The 19,840-nt window shown below is 45.3% G+C and overlaps 1 protein-coding gene across 2 annotated transcripts in view; it reads left to right on the top strand.

Annotated features, from left to right (window-relative positions):
- AMFR (autocrine motility factor receptor) overlaps window positions 1-19,840 on the top strand; it is a 45,825-nt gene that overhangs the window by 6,239 nt on the left and 19,746 nt on the right. For both annotated transcript variants that reach the window (XM_083165275.1, XM_083165274.1), the window contains exons 2-5: window positions 7,796-7,888; window positions 9,050-9,214; window positions 9,379-9,531; window positions 18,459-18,499. In XM_083165275.1, coding sequence (XP_083021401.1) covers window positions 7,796-7,888; window positions 9,050-9,214; window positions 9,379-9,531; window positions 18,459-18,499 — 452 coding nt within the window. The remainder of the gene's footprint in view (window positions 1-7,795; window positions 7,889-9,049; window positions 9,215-9,378; window positions 9,532-18,458; window positions 18,500-19,840) is intronic.

Raw genomic sequence — 19,840 nt, 5'->3', positions numbered from 1 at the left:
AAAGGGGTATTAAAGCTCAGGAATGTACTGTTGTAGCTCTGGTCCCTTAAGCTGTGTACACACGGGCCGATAGGGGCTGAAATCGCTGGAAATATGGTCGCAGGCGACCATATTGCCAGTGATGGGAGTGTGCCCCGGCAAATCGGATAAATCGCCGGGTGCGCGCTCCCGTTTTCAGCCCCGTTCTAATCGCCGATTACCTCTGCGGCACAGCTGGCAGAGGTTCCCTTTCATCAGCGACCATCTCTGGTCGCTGATGAAAAGGAGAAACTGAGCAATATATCTCCCCCGTGTGTACGGGGCTTAAGATTTCTGGGTACGGCCTGTTGCTTCTCATGTAGTTCCTATGGAACCAGTCCATCTATGCAAACCAGGATCAGCCTTTCTAGTCAGCTCTACCTGCACTGATTGCTACACATCTGCATAGGAGCAGACCTGGAAATGTGCCCACAAAGTGTTGTCCACATCCAATCCCTTTGATAGGATTTCACCTCTCTATAAGGTACATTAGGTGTCACTCGCCACGCTTCGGGCGACACACTGTTATTTTCTCGCTCTATGCCCACGGGGAGGGTAAAGTACGAACAAGTCGCTTTTTGTTAAAAAAAAAAAAAAATCTTGAAAAACTGCATTCAGTATTATTCGTGTCAATATTTTGTCTGTCAGCATTATGGTTCGTCAGCGCTTTCATTGTCGGTATTTCAACTGTCCGTGTTCTGTACCTGTCGGTATTTCGTTGTGGGGATCCTATCAATCGGTATTTTGTTTGTCGATAAAATAACTACATACCGAAAGAAGAACTGACCGGGTAAATTGTGCTTAATATGCAAATATAATGCTATGTAACAACATCTGATTGGTATATATGGTATGTGTAGTAGTAGTATTATGATGTAACAGTTTTTTTTATATAGAGCAGCATATTCCGACAGTGATCCAACAAACTGGGTATTTACAGACAGTCAAAGGTATGAGGGCCCTGCTCGCAAGCTTACAATCTATAGGGCAAAAGTGTAAAAGGCCTTGCTTTATTCACATAAACTGCAGTGTTTGTTTTTTGAATCTTTTTAAGTGGTTTATTGTACTTTGTATTCGCACATGTACTAAAGTAATAAAACCCCTATGTCATTTAAGTACATTGTATAATTTAAAGTTCTGATCCTCAGTAGATCATTGATTGTTCAGCTGTAATGTTTAGTCACTAGATTAGCCCTGTACCCTGATTGGGTGCTGAATGGTCTGACTGTGAAAGAATTGGAGCAAAGAGCAGGCATTACATTATAACATTACTGATGTAAAGGGGCCTACACACAAGGTGATTTGCTGATTGTCCTGAGCGATGCACACAGCGATGTGTCCGTGTTGTATGCTGAGCAATTTGTCAGGGCCGGGGTTCTCCTAGCGGTGTGCCGGGCTGCGTATAACTACGGCCCCTACACACGGAGCGATGTAGTTAGATCACATAGAAAATTCCTTTTCCATACATTTTCAGATCTAGGTATTTAGAAAAAAAAATGGAGGCGCTGTAATTATATCCCAAAGATATTGTGAATAACCGATCTATCACACTGATTACTTTCACAGCTGATAAACAACGGGGTAAGTGGGTTTTTCAGACAGGTCAGAGTTGTTTCCTAAATAGAAGAGCTGGTTGCAGTCCTGCTGCCCGGCCCGTGTGCCAAATGACAAACACAGTGCCTACGTGACAGTGTGACTCACTAGGCTGGGGCCAAATTGGTGCTTGGTTGTTGTTGTTGTTGTTGTTCCGCAAGTCACACATGCAAATTGTAGCTGTCATTTGCTAGCATGTTATAGGCCTGAATAACCAAGCAGCATCTTTATGAAGAGATGAGGATTGTCAGCAAATTATAAACTGGCGGCTAATTAAAAGCAAACCTGACTTGTAGAGTTGGAACAATAATAACCAACACTTGTTTTTCCTTTTATTAAAGTAACTGTTATTGAAGTAACTGAGGGGTAGATGCATAACTCAGCGATGAAGGAGAAGTGAGCCGGAGGAGAAGTGGTCCATGGAAACCAATCAGCTGCTTTGTATAATTGTATATTATGCAAATTATAGATGTTACTTCAGTGCTGATTGGTCTCCTCTGGCTCACTTCTCCTCCCTTATCGCTGCTTCGTACATCTACCCCTCAATCTGCTGATTTTAAAAGAACACGGTATTATAACTTAGGCCTATAGCGGATATTTTGGCTTCTATGGACATCAAGTTTTCAGCTAGACGTAGGGCATTATTCAATGGTATTTGCGAGCTGTGACAGCAAGCAGTGCTGACTGCTCGCTGTCACAGCTCGCACGGTCAGTATTCAACTGACCCCCTGCACACAGCGTTTCCACGTTGCTAGGTTTTTGTACCGACAGGGAAATGGCGCGTGCAGCCGCTAAAACAGCGAGGCTCACGGCTAAATGCAGCGGGCTCCGTGCATTAGCCGCGGGCTCCCTGCATTAGCCGCGAGCCTCGCTGTTTTGGGGGAATCCTCGCTGTCTTCTTACAGCGAGGATTCTCCTGGAACGTAGAATAGGGTGAGCGGCTGGCGTGGGGGTTAAACAGCGAGGGTTGCTTGTTTTTGGCGATCCCCACCGTTTAACCCCCTCGCCAGCCGCAATGATTACGGCCCATAAAGTGTGCCTGTAACACATTAGTTGGTACTTGTTTCCTAGCACGGGGCCCATCGTATGCCATCGCATACTACTAATTAAGGGATGCGATGGGACCGGATTTTCGGGTCCTAAGAGCCGCACTGTACAATTTTAATATCACGTCGCATTGCATGCCATTACAATGGCATGCGATGCGATTTGTAATTGTACAGGCACCCTGATGGGTGATTACTATGTTAAATGCATCCCCATTGTTAACGCCACCCCCACTATCAACGCCAACCCGAAGCATGGCAAGCGCAGCGGTAGGCGTCCTCTGACCTTTTCATACCCCCACCGAGCCCGAAGTGTGGCGAGCGGACGAGGAATACATGTGAAGTAATCCGCATCCCCTCGCGGGGCTCGCTGCGCTCACCACGCTTCAGGCTCGGTGGCTCGCTGCGCTCGCCACACTATATAACATCAACTCCACGCCAATGTGGATAGTGGGGGGTATGAAAAGGTCGGAGGATACGTACCGCCGCCCCTCGCTGCGTTCACCACGCTTCGGGTTGGCGTTCATAGTGGGGGTGGCTTTAACATAGTAATCGCCCATCAGGGTGCCTGTACAATTAAAAAATCGTTTTGATCGAATCGCATGCGATCTGGTCGAATGCGATGCGATTGATGCGATAAAAGCGATGGCAAAATAGTTGGCGCCGTGCTAGGAAACAAGTACCCATTAGCTATATAACTTCTCATACAGTGCAGCCATAGCTGCTTTACTAGACTATTTTAAGTTGCTGTGCCTTAAAAATAGCAGCATGTCCTTTTAGCTTCTATGTGTTCTACGTGACCGCTGCAGCTGGCAGTGTAGGGCTGAGTCATAAGGGGATTCCCTGGTCCAGTAATTTAGTGGAGGTGGTAGAGGGTTATATTATTTGGCTTACTGTTATTTGATATACATACAGAAGTTCTATGTACTGTTACGAAGTGATGGATTTATGCGACGTTGCACTCTGCATACTAAATACATTTCAGCAATTTAATAATAATACTACATAGAAACATGAAAAATAAAATGTTCCGTAGTGAAAAATCCCCAGCATTGGCGAGCGCATGCACACTTGTCAGAGTGGCGGCAATGCTGCATCTGTCAGCATGGCCCATGCTAGTCACACAAAACACAGGAGAGCACAGCGACATAGCGGGTACACACTGGACGCTCTGTCCCTTATGCTAGTGTGATCTACAGGATCACACGGAATATCGTCTAGTATTACCCAGCTTAAGTTCACCAAGGGAAATTCCACGCAAAAACTATTTCACACAATGGGGCAGATGTATTAAGCCTTAACGAGATAAATCCAAGGGTGATAAGGAGAGATAAACGTCCAGCCAATCAGCTCCTTACTGACTTTTTTCAAACACAGCCTGTAACATGGCAGTTAGCAGGTGATTGGCTGGGCGTTTATCCCTCCTTATCACCCTTGGATTTATCTCTTGTTATTAATACATTTGCCCCAGTGCCTGATCAGAAAACAGGCGCAATGGTGCCTGTGGTGTGTAGCTTAAGGAATCACGACTGATAGTACTAAACATGCAATGAGGATGATGGTGATGATCAGCAACCTCTTCTTATTGGCCCAATTATTTTAAGGATACAAACGCCGGCTCCCTTTAGAGGGAATCCCAACAGGGATCAGATAAGTATACTTACCCTAACCCTCCCATCTTGCAGCCTGACCCTAACCAGACTGGCATCCTAATTGATGTTGGGGTACTGGCTGTAGTCGAGATGCCAGCATCGGTATACTGGATGACGGCACCCTGGCTGAGGGGATGCTGGACGCATCCTGATTTGCATATACAGATCTAGGTGAAAATCACAATGGCAGACCTAGGCCAAGAGGTAACACATCACGTGCCCTCTGCTGTAAAATACTATACAATCCATGATATATTTGGAAATATAAACAATATAAAGATCTAGTGCATATATAGGGACTTGTTAACAAGTTCACACAGAAACTACAAACAGTGGCCCTTTACAATTTAAATACACCTTTTAATTTCTTTTGTTCACACTATATATATATATATATATATATATATATATATATATATATATATATATATATATATATATATATATATATATATATATATATATATATATATATATATATATATATATATTTCACCAGGTTATTTCGGTTTAATATATATACAAATAAAAGTTATAGATCTTTAAAGTGCACTTACAAGAACGTTTTTCCTCTTGTTAGGTGAAGCTGTGGATAGACCTCCCATACAAAAAAAGAGACACATTTGTCTATGGGGGAACAAAGGATCAGAAGATCATTTATTAATTTTGGAGCTGATTTTTTTTTAGTGTGGTCTACCTTTTAGAATGTTTATATGGTAATCTAATCTTTCTAAATCTGGTTAATGGCCTGTTAAAAATATTTTTCTTGTAAGACTCTAAACTAGATGTTTGAGAGCCAGGCTGCCAGGTTTTTTTTTTTTAAACTTCATTAGAAACAGCATTTGAACTACAGGACTGTAATATGATGAGAAATTCAGAAAGTGAGAGATTTGGTAAGAAATCGCCATTTTTTAATTTATTTTTTTAATGCAACAATCATTCACACTGCAAAATCAGTCTGATTTAGAAGTGTAAATGATTGCCACTTTAAAAAAACTGGAGATTTCTCACCAAATCTCTCACTCTCTGAATCTCTCATCATATTAAATCTTACCCCAGATGCGGCTTAATTCAGGTTAAATATCTTTCTCTGCACCAGATTCTCTACAACTAGTCCGCACCAATTCCTTTTGTAAAGCGCAACGGAATATGCTGCGCTATATAAGAAACTGTTAATAAATAAATTGTATTGTTTTTAAATACTGTGTGCATGAATAAAATCAGCATATTAGTTGAATAGGGCAAATCCAAGTTCCCACATACTTTCTGTCTTGAGTATTCATGTCTTGTCTACAGTCGGTGTTCAACTTAACTTCAAAACTCTTTGTTAGATACCTTTTACACCAAAATCCCTGGTCTTTGAGAACGGGAGTTTCCAGGGTTGTACCAGCTTCAGTTTCACTGTCTTTTACCCAGTATTTGAGATGCATTGCACTCTAATCTAACTATTTCTGCTTGGTTAAAAAAATGATCAGCGTTGCAGCTTAATAATAATAATAATAATTTTATTGTTATTATATTTTATTTATAAGGCACCACAAGTGTTTTGCTTCACCATACATTGGAACAGTACCAGGAGACCGAATGTAACATTACAGTAAATAAATAAAAATAAGTACAGGTAACAAAGCGCACCACAATGCAATACACACTACAGCTTATGCTGCCCATACACTTATGCAATGGGATTCGATGCAACATCAAAGTACAATGTCCATCGAATCCGATCACATTTTTGGGTGCAAAAGTCAGCACCCGATGTCGAATGCCATCTTTCGATGGCACATTGGGTGCTGCAGGGGGGAGGCGGAGTAGTGTAGCACTAGCAGTAGCGCTTGTGGGTGGCGGGAGTCAGCGGTGGCAGAAGATTTGTTTAAAACACTGCCCTGTGATTGGCTGAGCTCCCTCAACTAATCACAGGGCAGCCCATTATTTTAAACAATTCTCCCGCCGCCTGCAAGCACTACTGCTAGTGCTACACTACTCCGCTGCCCCCTGATACAAGACGCAGGTACGCCGCCAGCGGTCCCTAGTGGCCCCGCTCACCAAACCCCACACCGCTGAATGCGTCCCCTCCGCCCCCCACCCGCCGAATTGTATTCGAGCAATCGCATGTGACTGCTCCTACAATTCGATAGATATTATGTGCAGCTCATAATATCTGTCGACGGCGTGCCCGCGCATTGTATCGAAAAGTCCCTTAAATCGTATGATTGTATGCATTTTTATCGGCCAGAATTGGTCATAATCGAATGATTGTAGACAATATCTCACAAGTGTATGGGCAGCATTAGATGTATGTAGCGAGGAAGAAGTATGCATACTACTGTGGGCAGGCGGCCATTGGTAGGAGATGAGCACATGTACCAGCAGGAGAGTGTGCGGGCACAGACGGTCACTGAATAGGAGAGAGAGCAGTAAGTGAATTGTGAGTAGAAGAGGGCTATGACAAAAGGGAAGAGGGCCCTGCTCTGAAGAGCTTACAATCTAGTGGGAAAGAGGAACAGATATATAACAAGAGGTGCAAGCCAGTGGGAGGAGGCCTGATGGCAGGAGGTAAGCAAATTAGATATGGTCAAGGCGTGAGGCCGGGGGTTGGGGGAGCAGCCTCAGGACTAGGTTACTCAGCAGAGGGTTACGCTTTGATGAATAGGGGGGATGTCAGTGCCTGTTTGAAGCTTTGCAAGGTCAGGAAGAGTCTAATGGAGCAGGGCAGCATGTTCCACCGAAGGGGTGCAGCATGGGAAATATCTTGAACTCGAGCATGGGAAGTCGTTATTAGGGTAGAGGAGAGGCGACAGTCATTGGCTGACCGTAGAGGGCTGGGGGGGGGGAGTATGAAGGGAGATGGGCTGGTATATTGCTTGTGTGGCTGCACACTACATACAGTAGATCTGCTTATAATGTGTTACAGTATAAGTACAGTAGCTTTCTATAGAAATCTCTTTCTCAATAAGCAGGGTATGTTAACTGGAATGCAACAGGTGATGGGATTGAATCCTGGTTTCTCTGGGATCAGTTTTGTCATGCCCCTCCCCCACAAAGTCATGTGCCTTACATCCCTAGTGGAATAATGGGGAGGGGACTAATTCACGTTCTGGCATAAATGTCTAGTTGCGGCTCTGAGCTTCAACTTTATACTTATGTAAAGCATAAGAGAAATTTGGTGCGCTGCATTCTTGGAGCGGCTTAGAGGCAGCATATGGTGGAAAGAGTCTCAGGGAACAACTAATGCCCCATACGCGCTATACAATATGCGTCACCGTCTATAACACACATCCTGTATTGTGGGAATCCGGGCTGATCATAGAATGACTCAAGATAGACGGTCATATGGTCGAACACTAATGGTTGATTGGTGTCTAATGTGGACAGTAATTGAATCTTTCAATGTTGTCCTTTAATCTGAATAATTTGCAGTGGAGTCTTGTTTCTAGTCCTGTTTCTAGTCCTGTTGACCATGGTCTCTCTCTTGTCCTTGTGCAGGTCCTGGTGAATACAGTCTGCTGCTTGCTGATGCTTGTTGCTAAACTCATTCAGCATGTGGTGTTTGGTCCATTACGTGTCAGCGAGAGACAGGTGAGTACAATGACCCACAATCTGTTTTCTGACGGGGAAAACTTGGGTTGCGGTTTTCTCAATTCTTCTGTCATTGTGTTTAACTCCAAGTTGTGTCTATTAGCTTAATAAGGTTATTGACCTTCAATAACCAACTAAACACAAGTAATACAACAGCTTCATGTTTGGTTGGATGGTTGGTGCTAATCCAGGGTTGCCTACCTGCCCCTTTCCTTCAGGGAGAACATGCTCTGTTCCTGGACTTCCCTGGTAATGTATGATTGCCAGCACCTGTGGTGAAACACCTTTCTTATCTATTACCTAGCTCCCCACAGGTGATGGCAATCATACATTACCAGGGAAGTCCAAGAACAGCATTATCTCCCTGAAGGAGAGGGTCAGGTAGGCGACCCCGTGCTAATATTGGGTGTAAAGATTGATGTTTATAGAATGTAATTGCTTTGAAGCTTGTGAAATCAAAATGGCAGATTTATTAACAATATTTTATTCAAATAATGTGAAAAGCGATGTTTCCACACCCCTATCACATTCTCCAGTATCACCTAACTGCATTAAAGGGCTTTTGGTGCAGTTTTTCATAAAACATTGCTCCAAACCCTTTAATGCGCATAAAAAAAAACAAAAAAAACCAGAACTCATTTCAGTTTTAATGGAAAATGCGATCTGGCCAAATGTATTAACTAAAACAATAACCACAGTGAGCCTTGTAATGCTCCCATAATGGTGATTGGTGCTCCAGTGAGAACTGCGGGTCATTGGGACTCCCTGCTATTCCTGTGATTCTGCAAAGTGTCAGCTCTACTGGCGGCAGCAGAAGTCACAGCCTCAGGGAGCCCTGATGGCAGTCCTCCCGGAGCTACAGTCAGCGATCCTTGGCGTAGATGAGTATGGTCAGGGTTGGGGAGCGGCGGCGCATGTGCAACCATTGCTCAGAGTATTTTTTCCTAAAATAGGAGTAGTGGCATTGCAAGCTCTGTCCCTGCATGCAATAATTGGTACATCTGTGCGATGCAAGTATTAATCACCTCGATATAAGGACACAAATATAGGGATTTTTTTATTTTATTATTATTACCTTTTTAGATTTTGGTTTGGATTGTAAGTGGTTATCTGTTCAGATGGTTTGTTAATGACCACCGCTTGCTCTCCCTGTATTCTTAGCATCTGAAGGACAAGTTTTGGAACTTCATATTCTACAAGTTCATCTTCATTTTCGGCGTCCTGAATGTCCAGCACGTGGAAGAGGTGGTGCTGTGGTTTCTGTGGTTTGCTGGCCTGGTCTTCCTCCTCCTCATGGTGCAGCTCTGCAGAGACCGATTTGAATATGTACGTATACCAGGACCTGTACTGTGGCCGCATTCCCTCCGGTCTTCTGTGCTGTCTTTCAGCCATATACACTTCTATTTTATGATTGCTACCACTATAACCAACATGTACATTAATGTTGTATAATTGTATTCTAAGCAAACCTGTACTTCCTGTGTCCCCAGCTGTCCTTCTCTCCCACCACCCCAATGAGCTGCCACATCCGCGTGTTGGTTCTCCTGTTCACCATGCTGGGGGTGTGCTGCGGGCTGGCCGTACTGTGTGTGTTCGCTGGATATGAACATGGGATGCACACACTGGCATTCATGGCAGCCGAGGTTAGTAGTCATCTCTATTAGACACATACATTGAGGTAGCCGACCTTGCAAAGAATGGAGCTTCACAATCTGTCTGCACTGATTTACTGAATTATTAATCCGTCCTAAGGGCCCTGATTCAGACTTGATCGCAAATGCAAACTAATGGACACAATCCTGTTGCACTGCAGGTGGGGCATCGGCACTACCTGCAGTGCACATGGTTGTACCCATTAGCGAAAAATGTAGCTTTTTGCAATCAACTCTGAATCGCGCCTTTAACCCCTTCCCTGGTACTCCCGAGAATATTCCGGGTTATGCTCCAGTACGCAGACGTACGAAGCACAAGAATACGACTGGTGAGTGCACAATAAAACCAGCGTGCAGCTATAAACAGATCCACACGGTAGAAACACCTTAAACTACTGAATACATGGTGCAGATAGAAGAAAAGTGAATCTGAGAAGATAGCGCTCAAAGGTAGCGATGTCCCAAGGTGAATAAACCTTGTATGAATAATAACAATACAAAACCAGGTACAACTTATCACGTGTCACAGATGAACTGTATATGGTGAAATATGTTGATGATCCAGATTAATCATCAACACATTTCATCATATACAATTCACCTGTGACACGTGATAAGTTGTACCTGGTTTTGTATTGTTATTATTCATACAAGGTTTATTCACCTTGGGACATAGCTACCTTTTGAGCGCTATCTTCTCACTACGCAGACTGGCAAACCCAGGAAATTCTCGGGAGTACCACTGCCCAGGTCCTGCTGCCCGGCGCCGCCTCCTTCCCCCGGCTGTGTGCGGCGTGACCTTGCTAACGTCATGGCGCACACAGCCCGGTTGCCCGGGGCAGGGCAGCAGGTGACGGAGTGCTCAGCGGCGCCGGGACACATAGTGTGGGGGGGGGGGGGGGGGGGTTAGGGAGCGCTTCCCCCAAAAAAACTTGCCCAATGGGGAGCAATCCATAAAAAAAAAAAAACACACCACTGAAGGGGTTAACGTCAATCAATGTTCTGTTTCCCGGGTTACCGCAATTTAGTGCCGCTCATTCATTGGATCACTATAATGTCGCTCTGTGGGGAATAATTAGCGTTTGTGTGTTACTGACCTATAAAGTGGGGTAGATGGGGCACAGAACTGCGCTGCTGCGGGACACTGGCTACGGTAGAGGGGGTCGACAGTTTCTAATCGACAGTCACTAGGTCGACAACTGGAAATGGTTGACATACCGTAGGTTGACATTGCCAGAAGGTCGACACAAGCTTAAGATGGGCATGATCGACACTTCATGTTGTTTTGGTGTCACTGTACCGTGTCGGCTCGCTGCTGTCGGCACACTGTTATCTTCTCACGCTATGTCCACTTGTATGAACCAAGTCTGTCGGCAGAATTGTTTTTGAAAAACTCATGTTGGCCTTTTGAGAGTCTGCCACCCTTAATTTGTGTCGACCTTCTGTCAATGCCGACCTATAATATGTTGACCATTTCCAGGTGTCTACCTAGTCACTGCGGACCATTAGTGGCTGACCTAGACATTGTCGACGTGGGTGCGCGTTCCTGGAACATCACATCCCAGAATGCATTGCCTGTACTAGGGATACATTTACTAAAGCTTCTTAATATGAAAAGGTGACGTTACCCATAGCAACCAATCTGATTCTGCCTATCTTTTTTTAGGGTGCAATAGAGAAATTTATAGACAGAAACTAATTGGTTGCTACGGGCAACATCACCTCTTCTCATTTTTAGAAGCTTTAGTAAATGTACCCCGCATTGTGTTGCTATGCATGCTGTATATATACGTGCACTGTGCATTGATGCGCTGTACTCGCCCTGCTATTGGTCAGAGCACCCGCATTGTGTTGCTATGTATGCTGTATATATATGTGCGCTGTACAGTGATGCGCTGTACTCGCCATGTTATTGGTCAGAGCACCCGCATTGTGTTGCTATGCATGCTGTATATATACGTGCGCTGTACATTGATGCGCTGTACTCGCCATGCTATTGGTCAGAGCACCCGCATTGTGTTGCTATGTATGCTGTGTATATACGTGCACTGTACATTGATGCGCTGTACTCGCCATGCTATTGGTCAGAGCACCCGCATTGTGCTGCTATGTATGCTGTATATATACGTGCGCTGTACTCGCCATGCTATTGGTCAGAGCACCCGCATTGTGTTGCTATGCATGCTGTATATATACGTGCACTGTGCATTGATGCGCTGTACTCGCCCTGCTATTGGTCAGAGCACCCGCATTGTGCTGCTATGTATGCTGTATATATACGTGCGCTGTACTCGCCATGCTATTGGTCAGAGCACCCGCATTGTGTTGCTATGTATGCTGTATATATACGTGCACTGTGCATTGATGCGCTGTACTCGCCATGCTATTGGTCAGAGCACCCGCATTGTGCTGCTATGTATGCTGTATATATACGTGCGCTGTACTCGCCATGCTATTGGTCAGAGCACCCGCATTGTGTTGCTATGTATGCTGTATATATACGTGCACTGTGCATTGATGCGCTGTACTCGCCATGCTATTGGTCAGAGCACCCGCATTGTGCTGCTATGTATGCTGTATATATACGTGCGCTGTACTCGCCATGCTATTGGTCAGAGCACCCGCATTGTGCTGCTATGTATGCTGTATATATACGTGCGCTGTACTCGCCATGCTATTGGTCAGAGCACCCGCATTGTGTTGCTATGTATGCTGTGTATATACGTGCACTGTACATTGATGCGCTGTACTCGCCATGCTATTGGTCAGAGCACCCGCATTGTGTTGCTATGTATGCTGTATATATACGTGCGCTGTACATTGATGCGCTGTACTCGCCCTGCTATTGGTCAGAGCACCCGCATTGTGTTGCTATGTATGCTGTATATATACGTGCACTGTACATTGATGCGCTGTACTCGCCATGCTATTGGTCAGAGCACCCGCATTGTGTTGCTATGTATGCTGTGTATATACGTGCACTGTACATTGATGCGCTGTACTCGCCATGCTATTGGTCAGAGCACCCGCATTGTGCTGCTATGTATGCTGTATATATACGTGCGCTGTACTCGCCATGCTATTGGTCAGAGCACCCGCATTGTGTTGCTATGTATGCTGTATATATACGTGCACTGTGCATTGATGCGCTGTACTCGCCCTGCTATTGGTCAGAGCACCCGCATTGTGCTGCTATGTATGCTGTATATATACGTGCACTGTGCATTGATGCGCTGTACTCGCCCTGCTATTGGTCAGAGCACCCGCATTGTGTTGCTATGTATGCTGTATATATACGTGCACTGTACATTGATGCGCTGTACTCGCCCTGCTATTGGTCAGAGCACCCGCATTGTGTTGCTATGTATGCTGTATATATACGTGCACTGTACATTGATGTGCTGTACTCGCCATGCTATTGGTCAGAGCACCCGCATTGTGTTGCTATGTATGCTGTGTATATACGTGCACTGTACATTGATGCGCTGTACTCGCCATGCTATTGGTCAGAGCACCCGCATTGTGCTGCTATGTATGCTGTATATATACGTGCGCTGTACTCGCCATGCTATTGGTCAGAGCACCCGCATTGTGTTGCTATGTATGCTGTATATATACGTGCACTGTGCATTGATGCGCTGTACTCGCCCTGCTATTGGTCAGAGCACCCGCATTGTGCTGCTATGTATGCTGTATATATACGTGCACTGTGCATTGATGCGCTGTACTCGCCCTGCTATTGGTCAGAGCACCCGCATTGTGTTGCTATGTATGCTGTATATATACGTGCACTGTACATTGATGCGCTGTACTCGCCCTGCTATTGGTCAGAGCACCCGCATTGTGTTGCTATGTATGCTGTATATATACGTGCGCTGTACTCGCCATGCTATTGGTCAGAGCACCCGCATTGTGCTGCTATGTATGCTGTATATATACGTGCGCTGTACTCGCCATGCTATTGGTCAGAGCACCCGCATTGTGTTGCTATGTATGCTGTGTATATACGTGCACTGTACATTGATGCGCTGTACTCGCCATGCTATTGGTCAGAGCACCCGCATTGTGCTGCTATGTATGCTGTATATATACGTGCGCTGTACTCGCCATGCTATTGGTCAGAGCACCCGCATTGTGTTGCTATGTATGCTGTATATATACGTGCACTGTGCATTGATGCGCTGTACTCGCCCTGATATTGGTCAGAGCACCCGCATTGTGCTGCTATGTATGCTGTATATATACGTGCACTGTGCATTGATGCGCTGTACTCGCCCTGCTATTGGTCAGAGCACCCGCATTGTGTTGCTATGTATGCTGTATATATACGTGCACTGTACATTGATGCGCTGTACTCGCCCTGCTATTGGTCAGAGCACCCGCATTGTGTTGCTATGTATGCTGTGTATATACGTGCACTGTACATTGATGCGCTGTACTCGCCATGCTATTGGTCAGAGCACCCGCATTGTGCTGCTATGTATGCTGTATATATACGTGCGCTGTACTCACCATGCTATTGGTCAGAGCACCCGCATTGTGTTGCTATGTATGCTGTGTATATACGTGCACTGTACATTGATGCGCTGTACTCGCCATGCTATTGGTCAGAGCACCCGCATTGTGCTGCTATGTATGCTGTATATATACGTGCGCTGTACTCGCCATGCTATTGGTCAGAGCACCCGCATTGTGTTGCTATGTATGCTGTGTATATACGTGCACTGTACATTGATGCGCTGTACTCGCCATGCTATTGGTCAGAGCACCCGCATTGTGTTGCTATGTATGCTGTGTATATACGTGCACTGTACATTGATGCGCTGTACTCGCCATGCTATTGGTCAGAGCACCCGCATTGTGCTGCTATGTATGCTGTATATATACGTGCGCTGTACTCGCCATGCTATTGGTCAGAGCACCCGCATTGTGTTGCTATGTATGCTGTGTATATACGTGCACTGTACATTGATGCGCTGTACTCGCCATGCTATTGGTCAGAGCACCCGCATTGTGCTGCTATGTATGCTGTATATATACGTGCGCTGTACTCGCCATGCTATTGGTCAGAGCACCCGCATTGTGTTGCTATGTATGCTGTGTATATACGTGCACTGTACATTGATGCGCTGTACTCGCCATGCTATTGGTCAGAGCACCCGCATTGTGCTGCTATGTATGCTGTATATATACGTGCGCTGTACTCGCCATGCTATTGGTCAGAGCACCCGCATTGTGTTGCTATGTATGCTGTGTATATACGTGCACTGTACATTGATGCGCTGTACTCGCCATGCTATTGGTCAGAGCACCCGCATTGTGCTGCTATGTATGCTGTATATATACGTGCGCTGTACTCGCCATGCTATTGGTCAGAGCACCCGCATTGTGTTGCTATGTATGCTGTGTATATACGTGCACTGTACATTGATGCGCTGTACTCGCCATGCTATTGGTCAGAGCACCCGCATTGTGCTGCTATGTATGCTGTATATATACGTGCGCTGTACTCGCCATGCTATTGGTCAGAGCACCCGCATTGTGTTGCTATGTATGCTGTGTATATACGTGCACTGTACATTGATGCGCTGTACTCGCCATGCTATTGGTCAGAGCACCCGCATTGTGCTGCTATGTATGCTGTATATATACGTGCGCTGTACTCGCCATGCTATTGGTCAGAGCACCCGCATTGTGTTGCTATGTATGCTGTATATATACGTGCACTGTACAGTGATGCGCTGTACTCGCCATGCTATTGGTCAGAGCACCCGCATTGTGTTGCTATGTATGCTGTGTATATACGTGCACTGTACATTGATGCGCTGTACTCGCCCTGCTATTGGTCAGAGCACCCGCATTGTGCTGCTATGTATGCTGTATATATACGTGCGCTGTACTCGCCATGCTATTGGTCAGAGCACCCGCATTGTGTTGCTATGCATGCTGTATATATACGTGCACTGTGCATTGATGCGCTGTACTCGCCCTGCTATTGGTCAGAGCACCCGCATTGTGTTGCTATGTATGCTGTGTATATACGTGCACTGTACATTGATGCGCTGTACTCGCCCTGCTATTGGTCAGAGCACCCGCATTGTGCTGCTATGTATGCTGTATATATACGTGCGCTGTACTCGCCATGCTATTGGTCAGAGCACCCGCATTGTGTTGCTATGCATGCTGTATATATACGTGCACTGTGCATTGATGCGCTGTACTCGCCCTGCTATTGGTCAGAGCACCCGCATTGTGCTGCTATGTATGCTATATATATACGTGCACTGTACATTGATGCGCTGTACTCGCCATGCTATTGGTCAGAGCACCCGCATTGTGCTGCTATGTATGCTGTATATATACGTGCACTGTACATTGATGTGCTGTACTCGCCATGCTATTGGTCAGAGCACCCGCATTGTGTTGCTATGCATGCTGTATATATACGTGCACTGTGCATTGATGCGCTGTACTCGCCATGCTATTGGTCAGAGCACCCGCATTGTGTTGCTATGTATGCTGTATATATACGTGCGCTGTACATTGATGCGCTGTACTCGCCATGTTATTGGTCAGAGCACCCGCATTGTGTTGCTATGCATGCTGTATATATACGTGCACTGTGCATTGATGTGCTGTACTCGCCATGCTATTGGTCAGAGCACCCGCATTGTGTTGCTATGCATGCTGTATATATACGTGCACTGTGCATTGATGCGCTGTACTCGCCATGTTATTGGTCAGAGCACCCGCATTGTGTTGCTATGCATGCTGTATATATACGTGCACTGTACATTGATGCGCTGTACTCGCCATGCTATTGGTCAGAGCACCCGCATTGTGTTGCTATGCATGCTGTATATATACGTGCACTGTACAGTGATGCGCTGTACTCGCCATGCTATTGGTCAGAGCACCCGCATTGTGTTGCTATGCATGCTGTATATATACGTGCACTGTACATTGATGCGCTGTACTCGCCATGCTATTGGTCAGAGCACCCGCATTGTGTTGCTATGTATGCTGTATATATACGTGCACTGTACATTGATGCGCTGTACTCGCCATGCTATTGGTCAGAGCACCCGCATTGTGTTGCTATGTATGCTGTATATATACGTGCACTGTACATTGATGCGCTGTACTCGCCATGCTATTGGTCAGAGCACCCGCATTCTCTGTGTGCGGGAGCAGGTCAGGCCAATGATCATATTCCGGCACGGTGTGTTTAATAGTATCATAAACGGCCATGTGTGTAATCACAATATATTGCCCACGCGCAGGCCGGTTAGTCCTGCCAGGGATCTCACGTTTGCTTAATAAACCTGGTTTTATTGCGCTATGATAATTTAGTGATAAGGAAGCCCATTAAACCAATATGATTGGCTTATTTACCATAGGTGATATATGATGCCCCGCAGGACTTGGCATTATGGGCCATTTGAGACACAACCGTACTGACCATACGGGGAAAGAAATGACACCGATTTGTACCCGTGGACTATAAATGTTACAGCCGGGATGCACACACATAACGTCGCGCACAACGGTTTTAGTTCTCCGTAGCCATTCTAGCCTACACAATAAAAACCTATTCAAAGCACACTGGCATTAACACACTACACCAGTATGGTATGTAGGTGTAGAAAAAAGGAAAGCGGAAAACTGCGCTACGAGGAAGGAATTATCACGCGGCGGGCTTATGTCTTGAGGGCCGATGGGTAAATGTCTATCGCATCGGCTCTCTGAGTCAGGCAACAGCTTTTGCAAGATCGATCTTTTGGGTGTGTTTGCAGCCTGAAGCCTCATACCCCCTACCCTTCTCAGTGATATCCTTTAAAAAAAAGCTCAATATCCTTAGCAGTGCCCGCTGTGAATTATTATGTGGTTCACATTGCCCATTCACAGAGCCAGGTGGCACACTCCTTCAGCGGTGATTGGCTGAGGAGTTCCCCTGAGGTGAGAGAGGGTTTATGCGATGAGGACATGACTGGCTTCTCTGGCATGGATCCAACACAGATAGCTTTTATTATGTGCATACTAACGAGGTTAGTGACATGTAAGCTTGTATTTGTGACTCGGGAGAAGAAAAGTAGTAAGAGGTGGCAAATGTATATTAATGTCATGTTTGTGTAAGGCACATTGGTCAGCTTAAACCATCAAATAGCTTGTGCCCGTATGGTACTACCCCTTATAAGATCTGAGAAGGTACAGGTTCTAGGACTTGCCCAGAAAACCATCTGATTTATACAGCACCGGAGAACAGATTTATACCCTTTCAGACCGCACTTTTTACCGGGTAAAATTATGGTTTTTTTACAGATTCAAAACGGTCATATGTGCGATGTGAAAGGTCTGTTTTGAATTTACCGGTTTAATAAAACCGGTAATTCAAAATGGTTAAAAAGTAGGGTCCTACCCGTTTCAGTGTCCCTGTGTAATGTGGTGGGACAAAACGGCATTGAAACGGTAATACCCCTTTCAGACTGCACTTAAACGGGTAATATACAGTTTAAGATATGCGGTGTGAAAGGGGTTAAGGCTGTCTGACCCATTTGTAAAAATGTTTTAAATTACCGGGCCAATGCAGTTTTATGTGGTGTGAAAGCAGCATTAGTTAACTTTGCTCTTGTCTTTAGAATGTAAGCTCTCACGAGCAGGGCCCTCTCTCCTCATGTGCCTTTCTTAGAATATATAAACCACTGCCACCCTGATGATTGCTTCAGTGTCCTGTCCCCTGATGCAACTATCCATATTAACCATGTACTTGTCCTAAATGGTCTTGTGCTGTAATTTGTTATGTGTTTTTGCTAATAACTATGCTCTGTAAAGCGCTGCGGAATTTGTGTGCGCTATATAAGAAACTGTTAATAAATAAATAAATAAATAACACCTACGTGTTTTTTATCTTCTTGTAGTGCCTGTTGGTGACAACAAGGACGGCTCATGTTGTGTTGCGGTAAGTAGAGGAGGTTCCTGACCTTATATTGAGTGAATCTTTGCCGAGGTATCTTATAAGCCCCAGTACAGCTGATCAGAGGTCTACAGTAATGCTAGCTACACACTAGAACAATGCAGATCGTAAGACAATCTCACAATCTGTTGAAGCTCACGATCTGCAAATGATCCGATCCCGATCTGTACCCAGTGGAAGGGGTCGTTTTCAAATCCTACCTGCTGCGCATCGGAATTGGATCAGAAATGGCCCAAAACATACCCAATTTACATACAATCGGTCACGATTGTATCGAAATCTGGTGAATTGAGACCAAATCGTTCTGGTGTGTACCCTACATAATAGACCTGATCTTATAATAATAATAAAACTACAGTCTTCAAATGAACGCACACTGAGGAAGTGGGAGTTATGGGACCTACAAAACTTTGTTCAGTCCGCAGGTAATACCAGCAGATAAACTGCGGTCACCACTCATCGCCTGCCCATACACACAGCTCAAACGGTAAATCTGATCTGCTTTCACTTCAAAATCTCCCAGTGTGTATGGGCCTTTAGATAAGCTAAACGACAGGAGACTAAACCTAGGTACCACCTCAGGCAGTCAAATGGTAAAGTCCACTGTGATAGTATTCTGTCTCATGGGCTGTCACATAAAATAATTGATTTTTATTAGTAATAGCCCTCAGACAATTGCACAAAAAAGACATTAGGTCCAGCTGTACATTGGCTGCAGCTTTCAGATCTAGTGAGCGGAGGGGGTCAGCAGTATCTATGCCACAGTTTTGCTGTTAGGAAATGCTAAAACTGGCAAGGCATGCTGGGATGTGTAGTTTCACAACAGTTGAAGAGACACAGGTTGGCCAGATCTGTGGGGTTTGGTCCCTGTATATGGGGCACGTGAGCCCATTATGATTCACTGTTCAGATAACCAGATCTTACAACCAGTACAATGCAATCGGATCAATTCTCAAGTTAAAGTCCTTTCCACTTACAGCTGGGAATCAAATTAGCGGGGTGTGAAACATGGTGCTTTTCTCCGCTCGGCAAACCCTGTGGCTAATTCTATTTTCCCCAGAACGTTGATCTCTAAAAGCCCCCATACACTCTGCGATTTGGGCCCGATTTCACCCGATTCTGGAGGATTGGGCAGAGAAATTGGGTGAAATTGCCCAAATTGCGTAGGGTATGACATCCGATCTGATCTAATGTGCAGTCCCATGCACATCGGATCAGATCCGAATGTCGGACGGTCTGCGCATAAGATAAATCATGTGCAGCCGCCTGGGGGGAGCTGCAGGAGAGCTAGCGGGCAGGGTCAGTTGTAGAGGCAGGCGGGGATTG

Source organism: Crinia signifera, chromosome 11 (assembly GCF_055691185.1).
Source record: "Crinia signifera chromosome 11, ASM5569118v1, whole genome shotgun sequence".
In the NCBI taxonomy this organism is placed as follows: domain Eukaryota; kingdom Metazoa; phylum Chordata; class Amphibia; order Anura; family Myobatrachidae; genus Crinia; species Crinia signifera.
This window is presented reverse-complemented; position numbering and strand designations above follow the sequence as displayed.